Source organism: Cryptomeria japonica, chromosome 2, assembly GCF_030272615.1.
Source record: "Cryptomeria japonica chromosome 2, Sugi_1.0, whole genome shotgun sequence".
Taxonomy (NCBI): domain Eukaryota; kingdom Viridiplantae; phylum Streptophyta; class Pinopsida; order Cupressales; family Cupressaceae; genus Cryptomeria; species Cryptomeria japonica.
The window spans coordinates 208,102,889-208,115,883 of NC_081406.1; the positions used below are offsets into that span (position 1 = coordinate 208,102,889).

At 35.6% G+C, this 12,995-nt stretch overlaps 1 protein-coding gene across 1 annotated transcript; it reads right to left on the bottom strand.

Annotated features, from left to right (window-relative positions):
* Positions 1 to 10,906: 10,906 nt before the first annotated feature.
* On the bottom strand, positions 10,907 to 11,368 carry LOC131056143 (indole-3-acetic acid-induced protein ARG7-like). The gene has a single exon (XM_057990493.1). The coding sequence runs from the start codon at positions 11,366 to 11,368 to the stop codon at positions 10,907 to 10,909; it is 462 nt and encodes a 153-aa protein (XP_057846476.1).
* Positions 11,369 to 12,995: the final 1,627 nt, after the last annotated feature.

Here is a 12,995-nt window from a genome sequence, read left to right on the forward strand (position 1 = left end):
TATTCCAACAATATGTCCTTTAGGTTTAGAAGTACCTTTTTTCAATTTTTTGCAAGGCCACTAGGGCCATTTCAATTTTGGCACTCTTAACAATGATATTAGATGGACAAGTATATCTAACAATATATATTGGAAAATATTTTCACATCTCATGTTTGTTAGATGAAAAATTATGGACCAGTTATAATTCGATAAATTAATTCCAATGGCACCAACTTACTAGTAACAAAATTGGAAAAATTGTAATTTGTTTCAATCAAATCATTTATCATAATGTAAGTGAATTTGGCAAGCTAGATGAGCTAGTCTCCTCATTTCGTGATAGTAGAGGAAGTTGTTGGCATATGCACACTCCAATGAGACATTGTAGGTGATTGAAGGTTTTGTCATTGATGGCAACCTTACAATCCTATGACACCGGCAAGGAATTCCACTAACACTAGCAAGATCAGACTCTACACTGGCACTCAGATCACCGGCACCGGCAATGAAAGGAAGCATACTGGCACCGAAGGCCGACAGGATTTTTGTTATTATATATTTTGTTTATTATTTGTAAAATCTTTGTAAGCCAACTTGGAAAGTTGTAAAATGACTCTTATATAAGAGAGATCATTGTAGAACATTTTGTGTAAGGAAGAAGATTGTAATTAGGCGAAATAAGGCATACCTATTATGCAAATTATAGGTTAAGGGTTTATGTAAGAAGCAGAGCAGAAACCGGTACTAGATCTGGCATTACATATGCTAATTTGAAGCAGTACAAGATACTTGATTTATACAATCCATTTTGTAAGTCAGTGAGACTTCCTATTTTGTATTTGAGCAATGAGCTCTAGGCAATTGGCCTTCCTGCATGTGCAGGCCCCTCTTGTAGTCGTAATATTCTCTGATTGGCCAGTAAGTGAATATTGTGGGTCACAAATCCCACCGAGGTTTTTCCCACACTGGGTTTCCTCGTTAAATCCTTGTGTTATGGTGTGTTTTTCATGCGATTGTTTTTATCTCTGCTTATTGCATTACTTTCTGTTTACCGGTACACATTATTAATATGCACTACATGTTTTAAGTTAAGAAAATATACAAACCGGTTAGATACTGATTCACCCCCCCTCCCCCCCTCTCAGTATCTATGGGAATCCTAACAATTGGTATCGGAGCTTTCACCAACTTCAAAGCCAATTCCAGAAGTGTCACCTTTAGGTTTTTGATTCTTCAACAAGTTAACAAGTTCCTCTAAGATTTTCTTGAATTTCTCTTTATGTTGATTTGCAGTATCTAGTTCTCTTTCTAAGACTTCTTTCTGCCTCATTAGTTCACGTGAGTCATTCTGAGTGTGCATCAGATCTATCTTCAACAAATCATTTTCATAGCTAAGTCTTGTGTTCTCATTTGTAGCATCACTTAGTCTTCTAGTCAAATCTTCTTCATTCTTCTTTCTATCTTCAATTTCTTTACAAAATCTCATAGTCATATCCTACATCTCATTCTTTGTTGTCATGTTCTCTTGCTTCAACTTGTTTATCATATCGTTAAGAGTTTCTTTTTCATCATTCTCATTTTGCATCTTTTCACAAAGTTCTCTTATCTTGTTTATTGAAATAGTAAGATTCTCTTGAAGTGCTTGAATAATATCCTAAGCAGCCTTGAGATCATCTTCGAGTTTGATATTTTTCAATTTTTCTGCATCATAGTCTGAGAGAGCTCCTTCAAGTTGCTTCATCAAGTTTTCCATCTCTACCAGTGTCAAGATCTTCCTCAAGCTATTAGGCTTCTGAAAATAGAGGACCAATGTAACTGAAGTTCTTTTAGATTCTTTGAAGAAAATAACTGATTGCAGTTCACAAGCTTATAAAGCTATAGATGACACAATCCCAATTTTGAGGATGATAGCTCCAAAATACAACATAGATAATAAGGATTCTTTGAGTCAACTTGACACTTTGTCGAAGTATATAACTAACAACACAGTGATAGTTGAACAAATAAGGGAATAGGCATTCAAAGACAGGTTGGAAATTGAAAAACAAAAATTCTTTGAGGATCAAATAAAGAAGTGTACTAGAGAATTTGACACACTTCTACTGGAACTATGCAACATATTGAAGGAATGCAAAACTCTATACAAAGATACTTGCAAGACAAACTTTTTAACAATTGACATAGATAAGAAAATGAGCAAGGTACAAGAAGAAATTAATAAAGTTGCTGACAATTTTGTTAATTCACCTGATACATTATCAATTTTTTGGCAAAAGATAATAGGTTTTGAGGAAGAGTTACTGAAGCTAGAGAGAGAAAATGAGAGAATAATAAACAAGGCTAAGAATCTGAGACTAAGACTAAGTCCAAGACTAGACTATCTAGCATTCTTGAGGAAGGAAATATCTGAGGCATTAGTACAAGGACAAAAAACATCGGCAGAGTATATGCAGCAACTCACCAGTATAGTTCAAAGAACAGAGGTAGCAATAAAAGATAGTAAGTAAATATTGTGGGTCGCAAATCCCACTGAGGTTTATCCCACACCGGGTTTCCTCATTAAATCCTTGTGTTATGGTGTGTTTTTCATGTGGTTGTTTTTATCTCTGCTTATTGCATTACTATCTGTTTATCAGTACACAGTATTAATATGCACTACATGTTTTAAGTTAAGAAAATCTACAAACCAGTTAGATACTGATTCCAGCAAATATTTTACTTGACATCTATATATTACTCGAAGAACACTTAGAAATGATGAAAAGGGAAATAAATAGAATGAATCCATGCAAAGCCTTGGATATCCCACCAATGCATATATTTGACTAGTTTCCAAAATGTGAAGTGTTATTGATCATAAACATGAATAGATTTCTAGTATTGTTGAGGCATATATGCAAAATAGAGTAAAAACCATGTAAAATGGCAAGTGAAATGATAGTGAAACATTATCATGTTTTATAAACCCTTCACATTCTTTAATAATAAGTGGGCTACCTACTAGTAGGGTAATAGGTTTTTAATGCAACAATTTAGTGCTTAGGATGGTTAGTAGGACATTGAAATTCTAGTGTAAGACAATAGTGATGTTAGGAAGGTGGAAAAAATTAGCATGCGTAGTGGAATTTTAGGGAAAGATTACAGGTTGGTAGTATCGCAAGTTATATTAGAAATAATGTAAGCTTTATATAAATAATTATATTGAAGGTTTCACGAAATATTACAAGAATACAAGTTGGAGCAATTTTTGCATAAGTTAGAGTCGAATGGAGAATCAAAGTTTCAAGCAAGCTTCCAAGATTTTAAGCTCTAGGCCAAAAATTGTTGTTTAGAGTGGAGTGTGGAATTAGATGTTTCAAGTAGTTTTGCAAGACTACAAGCTAGACCAAGAGGTATAGTGGCTATATTGAAGTGGGAAATTTGAGACCTTTCAAGTAGTTTGCAGGATTATAAGACAAACCAAAATATTTGTTTCTTAGAGTAAAATATAAAATTAAAGGTTTCATGAATGTTTCAATGCTATAAGATTATAAGGAAAACCTAGTTCTTCACCAAAGGTAAAATTTGATTGCCTAAGATTAAAACAAATAGCTTAACCTAACATTTATGTTAGATTCATTAACTTTGATAATCCTTAAATAGTGCAATTTGATAACTCTAACACATTTTCCTCTACCCTTAGTGATGCAGTCACCAGTTGGGAAGGAACTCAAAGAGATCAATTTGGATCGAGCAGCAAGAGTAAACACAACGGAAACAAGAAACTATGATGGAGGTAATGCAGAACTGAATGAATTAGATCATAAAAAATGATTACAGATAACTGGTAACATCTGGGTTACAAGATACAACTCACTGGCCTGCTACAAACATGCTTAATTATAGAACAAGTCTCTCCCGGACCTCCAAACCTAAGATCTATCTACTATATTCTATTTGATTTCCTCTTACTTTCTTACTTGACTTCTAATTCTCAATTACAATGATTTATACGATCCAAGGGGATCCAGTTGGCCCAAAAAGGGATCAAATGCCGAATAACAAGACCAAACATGAAAACCAAAAGGTTGGCCTCCTCCAAAGAGATTCCTTTGGAAAATTCAAAGGATGAAGTTCAGATCAAAGGGAAGGTCGGCCACACGCCAAAGAACATTAGAATCAACGCATAGGGATTCGCAAGCTACAAAAGGGATACGGTATATTCACCAAAGAAAACAAGTCCAAACGGTTTCAATGCTAGAAAATTGTCTCGAAAGCTAGAATTGATAACTTGCCAAAAAATGATCCAAATGATCTACGGTTTAGGAATAAGGAATATGATCATTTCCTTAAGAAAAATCTAACTCTACAAGATCTTTTGAGCCAATGCAAGAAAATGCAGAATGAAATGCTGAAACTGCAAAACAGAAAACAAACGAAAAAGAAATTTTTTCTGTTGATGCAAGATTGCCAAGAATTGGGGAAGCTCTTGCATTAGACATTCGGGGTTGTTGAAAAAGTGAGTCTCTCACTTTTTTAGGGTTAGAGAAAAACCAAGGCGGTCTACCTCTTCTTGAGAAATCCAAGATGAATCTTCAACTGATTTGTCCTTCCACTTCACAAGATACTCCTTATACTGACTACTCTGGGTGCTACGCCCAATCCTACTGTCCAAATGTCTTCAATCTGATCTGGCTCCTTCTGGGGCATCTATTTCTCCAATTCTACAATATTGTCCTCACTGAATTTTGGTTCATGATACTAATATAGATCTGCAATATTAAATATAGGTGAAATAGTCAAACTATCTAGTAACTCCACTTCATATGCATTTCCGGAACTAAACTTCCTTAAGATCTTACAAAGTCCAAACCTCATTTTCAACTTGTTATAGGTTCCAACTTGAAATCTCTCTTTTCTCAGATACACCATCACTTCATTGCCAACTTCAAATTCCTCATGTCTTGTTTTCTCATTCGCTTTCTCCTTATACTTGTTGTTCATGTCCTCCAAATGTTGCTTAACCTGAATATGCAAGACCTTCATGTGATCTACAGAGTCTTCTACCTCTGCACTCTGCTTGTCTTCACTACTCACATCTCTTAATTCTGATATACCTCTAGGGTGTGCTCTAGTAACAATCTCAAAAGGTGTTCTTCCTGTACTCCTATTCACTGAATTATTATTGGCAAACTCTTCTTGTGCAAGAATCAAATCCCAACTTTCGATCTTTTCTCCAACCAAGAATCTCAACAAATTTCCCAAGCTCTGGTTTACTACTTTTGTCTATCCATCGATCTGTGGGTGAAAAGGTAGAATTGAATTTCAAATTTGTCTTCATCTTCTTCCAAAGTGTTCTCCAAAAATAACCAACAAACTTATTATCTCTCTCTGAAATTATGCTCTTAGGTAATCCATGCAATCTCACCACTTCCTTGAAAAAAAGGTCAGTTATATGCACTGCATCTGATGTCTTCTTACAAGGTATAAAATGAGCCATCTTCAAGAATCTATCCACTACCACAAATATAGAATCATTCCCTCTTTGTGTCTTAGGAAATCCAAGTATGAAATCCATGCTTATATCCTCCCAAGGTCTCTCTGATACTGTCAAAGGATTATATGATCCCACATTCTGACTACTACCTTTTGAAACTTTACAAACTCTACAACTCTGCATAAATTTCCTAACATCCTTATGAATCTGAGGCCAAAAGTTAGGCTCACTCACTAGTGCTAGTATCGTATCAACACCAAAGTGTCTGGTTAATCCCCCACTATGTTTCTCCTTTATCAGATTCTCCCTCATAGAACTATTAGGTATACACAATTGAACTCCTCTAAATAACATCCCATCCTGAATGAGTTAATCCAACCACTTGCTTTTATCTACCATAACCAGTTCTCTACATGCTTTCCAAGGTTCTGCAAAATCTGGGTCATCATCATACAAGGTCTTCAGATCCTCAAATCCTAATACTGTCACTCTCATATATGTCAGCAAATTTCTCCTTATACTCAATGCATCAACAAGTTTGTTATATTTCTCACTTCTATGCTTCAACACAAAGGTGTAACTCTACAAAAATTGTACCCGTCTCATATGTCTCTGATTCAACTTACTTTGATTGTTCAAATAATACAAGGCTTGATGATCGGTGTATAACACAAACTCCTTAGGCAATAGGTAATGTCTCCATTTCTTCAAGGCTTGAACTATGACATAAAATTCTTGATCATACAGTGAATATCTCTTTAGGACATCATTCAACTTCTCATTGAAATAAGCTACTGCTCTCCCTTTCTGACTCAATACGGCTCCAATTGCAGTTCCACTTGCATCACAATCTACTTGAAACACTTTATTTAAATCCGGTAGAGATAACACAACCTACCCAGTCACTTTCTGCTTCAGCAATTCAAAACTCTTATTTTCTCTGGTTGTCCACTTGAATTCCTTCCTATCTCCCCTCATTGTCTCAGTCATAGGGTTACAAACTGAACTACAATTTTTGATGAACTTCAGATAGAAACTAGTCAGTCCATAAAATGATCTTACCTCTCCAATGCTTTCTGATGTAGGCCATTCAACAATTGGTTTTACTTTCTCAGGGTCCATCTTCAAACGATCCACATATATCACAAATCTTAAATAGACTAACTCTTCCTTCATGAAAGTACACTTCTTAAGGTTTATCAACAACTTTTCTTCTCTCAACCTCTTCAAAACTTGTCTTATACACAACAAATGCTCCTCTTTTGCCTTACTGAAAATCAGAATGTCATCCAAATATACAATAACAAACTTACCCAAAAATTTATTCAGTGCCTCATTCATCAACCTCATGAAAGAACTATGTACATTAGTCAACCCAAAAGGCATCACCAACCATTCATACAATCCTTCATTTGTCTTGAGCATTTTCTTCCACTCATCTCCTTCTCTGATTCTTCTCTGATGATATCCACTCTTCAAGTCTATCTTTTTGTAGTATTTGGCTCCACTCAAACAGTCCATTATGTTGTCCATTCTAGGTAAAGGAAATCGACACTTCACTATGATCTTATTTATTTCTCTAGAATTGGTACACATCCTCCATTCTCTATTCTTCTTAGGTGCTAATACTACTGGTATTGCACGAGAGCTCAAACTTTCTCTAACCAAACCTTTCTTCAAAAATTCTTGCACTTGTCTATTCAACTCTTCATTCTCTATCGGTGCCAACCATTGTGTAGCTTTGTTAGGCAAACTAGCTCTAGGAAATAGGTCCATGCAATGACTGATACTTCTCATAAGTGGTAATCCATTAGGAACATTATCTAAAATTATGTCTTCATACTCTGTCAGTAACTGCTTTATCTCTTCCAATTGTTCTTATTGATGCTCTGGATGCTTAGTCTTCTTAGGAACAAAGGCAAAACACACAATCTCATGTCTGATTCCATCTGGGAATTTTCTTCTATCCACCAAATAGATTCTAGCATTCGTATAGACTTCACTCTTCAAGGGTTCCTCCAAGGGTAACAAGGTTTGTTTCATCCCATTTGCTGCAATAGTGTATATGTTCTTTCTCCCATCATGTATTACTTGTCTATCAAACTGCCAAGGTTTACCCAACAAAAGGCGACAAATATCCATAGGCATAATATCACACAAGACTTCATCATGATAATTCCCAATTTTCAATTTCACCAAACATTGCTCACTTACTAACAACTTATGATCATCCTAAATCCATGCTATTTGATAAGGCTTAGGGTGTTTCAATCTATCCAACTTCAACTTATTCACCATTTCTTCTGAAACAAGATTATCCAAATTACCACTATCAATAACAACTTTACAAAACTTACTAGATACCTTACATATGGTCTTGAAAAAATTTCTCCTCTCCAAGGGCTCCTCATCTTCTCTAGTATGACACAAATCTCTCCTAATCATCAACAGTTCTCCATCTTCAGGTTTGTTAGCTGATTTGGTGGGGCTTTCTTCCACCAATGTTGTTCTCCCAGTGTTCTATGTCTTCTTACATTCGAAAGAACAATGTCCTTCTCCTCTTCACTTATAGAAAGTTCCTCTAAACACTCTCTTATCTTGTCTTCTATCATCTTTTCCAAAATTTTCACTCCGGTAGCCATCTAGTTCTCTCCTATGGTAAAAATTTTGGTCATCCTTCCGGTATGAATTACCTTCTTTACTTACTTCCTTGTCCTTGTTCTAATCTGTGCAGGTTCCTCTTCCTTTGGTATATCCTCTTCCTCCTTGAAATCTTCCTTCGGAAAACCTTCCACCTCTACCTCATTGTCTCTGCTCATGTCTTTTGTTTAGCTTCTCTTCTTCTTTCAAGGCATACTGGTACGCTTCTTCAATACCTTGCAACTTGATCAAACTGATTTCATCTTGTATAGACATCCGTAGTGCATTCAAATATCTCGCAACTTGTTCAACCTCATCATCGACATGTTCGTATCTGATATTCAACTTGTAGAATGCTTTGGTGTACTCCTTCACACTAGATTCCTTCTGCTTCAAGTTATGCAACTTCTGGAATAGGTTCACTTCATAATCAGCTGGCATAAACTTTGATTTTAACTTAGCAACCATCCGCTCCCATGATTTGATCTTATCTTTACCTCTTCCCTATCTATCAACCTACAAATGCTCACACCAAAGAGATACATGACCTTTCAACTGGGTATAGGCATACTGCACCTTTCTTTCCTCTACAATGTTCTCAAAATTAAAATATTTCTCCATCTCCGAGATCCAATCCATCAACTCATCCGAATCCAACTTTCCATCATACTCTGGTGGGGTAAAATGTGGTTTAGTGTTTTCCCTACTCAAAACTCTCAAGAACCTTTCTTCATTTGGATCCATCACCAGTGGATTTGCTACTTGTTCTGTTGGGCCATCTTCTTCCTCATCTTCACTCACATCTTCAATATGCCGACCTCTTCTCTGGATTTTCTCAATGGCTTCCAACCGGGCTGCCATTCCTTGCAACATTTCCATCATAGCAAGGTCTACATTCCCACGCACTCCACCATTCCTATTTCCTCTTCGCGTCATCTTCACGCCAGTCCTCTGCAGTTGCAGATTGGATTCACAGTTCGCCACCCTACAAAAAAATTCTCAAGACAACATAATCTCCAAAAGGAAATCTTGCTCTGATACCACCTGATGTAGGCACCGGTTGGGAGGGACCTCAAAGAGATTAATCTGGACTGGGCAGCAAGAGTAAACACAACGAAAACAAGAAACTATGATGGAGGCAATGTAGAACTGAATGAATTAGATCATGAAAATTGATTTCAGATAACCGGTAACATCTAGGGTATAAGATCTGGCTCACTAGCCTGCTACAAACATGCTTAATTACATAACAGGTCTCTCCCAGACCTACAAACCTAAGATCTATCTACTATATTCTATTTCATTTCCACTTACTTTCTTACTTGACTTCTAATGCTCAATTACAATGATTTATATGATTCAAGGGGATCCGGTTGGACCAAAAAGGGATCAAATACCAAAGAACAAGACCAAACATGAAAACCAAAAGGTCGGCCTCTGCCAAAGAGATTCCTCCGAAAAATTCAAAGGATGAAGTGCGGATCAAAGGGAAAAATGGCCCCACGCCAAATAACATCGGAAACAATGCACAGGGTTGCACAAGCTACCGAAGGGATCCAGTAGATTCACCAATACAAATAGGTCCAAATGGTTCCAGTGCTAGAAAACTGTCTTGGAAACCGGAATCGATAACTTGTCGGAAAATGATCCAAATGCTCTGTGGTTTAGGAATAAGGAATATGATCATGTCCTCAAGCAAAATCCAACTCCACAAGATCCGATGAGCCAATGCAAGTAAAAATGCAGAATAAAATGATGAAATTGCAAAATTGAAAACAAACATAAAATAATTATACTTGGTTGATGCAAGATTGCCAAGAATCGGGGATGCTCCTGCATCACTTAGTCTATGAACTAGCAACATCAACACTCTAACTAAATGAATACAAAGGATACCTTTAATTGACCGTTTTAAAACAAGGAGCATATAAGTATTGGATTCAAAATGAGATGAGAGTTTCAAAACAAAGCTCCCCAATTTAAAAAAATAATTGTGTTGTGAAAACGACAACAATTACATCTTGATTGCAAACTTGTCCAATCATCTAACTTGACTTGTTATTAAGACAATATCAAACATCTCCTTTCATTAAAAAGAATGTTCCACTATACTTTCCAGCACAACTCCTTTTTGAAATATATTATTAAATAAAGATGTAAATATTGTTGATCGTATCAATATTAAAGAAAGACAATATAATGTTGCCCTATCCATGTCTAGGTCACATAGCACAACATTGTGCATAACAACAATTTCTCTTACAACTTTCTAATCAATGTTCCATGTGTTCTTATTAATTATGATAATGATGTTGATAATCAACATGTCATTGAAAAAGATAATCTTTTTTTATCACTTTCAATTTCTCAATTATCCGATTCTTATATCTAAATGTAATTATTGCATTATCAAATTTTAACAGATTTATGTTATCATTTGTTAAAAGTGGTGTGTCTATGTGTGTATGTGTTTATATATAAATAAACAAAACCCTGCCCATCCGCTGCTGCACTACAATCTTTAAAAGAAATCTTAGTTAAACTTATCCTTCCAAATGTCAACATTACATAATAGTTTTTATTCCGTATTCCAACAAAACTCTGTGGCGTGAATTTACTATAGATACAATGGGCCTCTTTGATTTCGATATTTTAAGCTCGTTACAAGCTAATCTTAACACCTCTGTGTGAAATAAAAAGTAGCAATAAAAAATTACAAGATCAAGAAAAACTGAAGTTTATGAATTCCTTCCACTCGGCTAGAAAAAAAAGCTTACAAGCTGCTATATATACATAAGTTCCTTAAGCTCAACAACCTGTCACAAAACTAATCCGTTTTGGTCGTAAGCAAAGAGAATTAGATGAAGTACTGAGATCCGCAGAAACTACCATTTCCATTTCACTCATCCATGCTATCACTTGCTGGTTATTCCAATTGCTCATATCACTACAATCTCCACCAAGAAGGCAGAGAATCTGTTGAAATAGATAAGGTTTACAGGGAATAAGAATGGGTCCACTGTTATTGAATCCAAATTCCTCTTCTACCTTGTCCAGCAATGGCCGAAACAGTGAATGATTGAAGTAAACTGCAGGTACAATAAAGCGCTTGATTTCACACCCAAATCCTGCATAGACAGCCAGGTGTCCTTCCGGGACATCAAGAGGAACACTGTAATTTGACTTAGATATTTTGCCACTTCCTCCATTAGAGAGCTTCTGCCATCTCCTAATGCTTCGAACCATTTTTGCCACCCTGCTCAACTCCATACCCAATGCTAAAACTTGGCCTTAATTTTCTTTACTAAAACTATGGAGGATAAGAGTATTAGGAAAAGAAAAACACAAGTGAAGAATGAAAATCAATGGTATAGTGGGTGTTCTTTTTATGCTAAGTTTTCAGCATATTCATTCGCCCGTGGATTCAGAAGAGCCGCCTCATGTTTGCACACAAGTGGATAGATGTCAAGATAGGCCAATAAATTTGATGGACACTGCCATGTGAAGATCACCTGCAACAACCCCGCTAAGCATCAGCATGGAGCATTAATAATGCAGGGTTGTTTCATCGCTAGTTTTTTTCTGTTTGTGGTTATTATTACAGGCTACGTCTACGCCATACATAAACTTCTTTTTAATAAGATTTAGAAGCAAATATCGTGAGCAATGTCGTCAACCATTTTGCCCATTTGGGGCTTATGATTCAATTCAACTGCTTTGTCTCCATAAATGTTATGGGACAATGTCAAAGGTCTGTCGTCAGCTGTCAGCCAGGAGCCTGACCTGATAATGCTCTTTATTGCTGCTTCCAAAACTAAAAGACAGGCTATGGAGTTAATCACATGAGAGGTATTTGTAATGAGTGTAATCTTAATTAGTTTGAGAATCATAAAAAGATGCAAATTTAAAATAAAATATATTGTTAATTGAATTGTTTCGTATATTAATGTTGATGGTGCATGTAGATGATCCTCCTTTCTCATAAGGGAGGCATGTGTACTATCTTGCACTTCAAGTGTTAGGTCTTGAGATTTATGGATTGTCAAAGTCCATGTGTCATTTTTGAATGATAGTTGGGAATGATTATAATGATTAATCAAATGATTATTATTATCATTAAAGGTCTAATATAGTGGGAACTGTCCTATTACGTATACAATTGTGGGAGCTCTTGGGAGTCACCAATTTGTTGTCTATTTTGTAATTTAAAGTCTATCAACATATGCACCAAATTTTAAATATTTATGCATGTTGTATTCATAGATTCACTTAAAATTCATTTAATTGTTTCATCTAAGATTTTTATCTAGGAGAACTTAACCCTTACAATCAAGGCCTATTGTGGATTGAAGTCTCCTTTTCAATGTCTAAATCAAACCTATTGAGTTTGAAACACAAAGTAATCTAGATTAGTAAAAAATTCAAGATTACTTCTAGGCAAGATTTGCAACCCTTATGATAATTGTTAGAAACTACACACACCTTGCTTTCACAAAATTGATCAACTATATTATTAAACGATATAATATGTATTTCTATTATAGTAGAATCAAGAAAGTCAAACCCAAAAACCCTTCCCATACCTCTATTAATTTTGAAGGCATGAAGAGCACCCTAAGACAACACTCTACCTTGAATTGATCAATACATTTGATAGGACCTATTGCACCAGTTGTAATCATTGAGTTAGCTACAATTTAATGACTAGAAGGGAAAAGTAAGGTTGAAATGTTTGATGGTGTTGCTACATTAGAAGAAGAACTACCACTAACTTATGTATTTTTGGTCGCAATAGATGGGAAACATAAAAGTGGAAAAAACACACTAACAATAGGAGCCTTAATTTATACCACTTTCAAACAACTAATCAAAATTAAGTTTTAAAAAAAGAACAATG

Coding starts and splice junctions, on each gene's coding strand:
- LOC131056143 (XM_057990493.1), bottom strand. CDS start 11,368: ATGGAGTTGAGCAGGGTGGCAAAAATGGTTCGAAGCATTAGGAGATGG.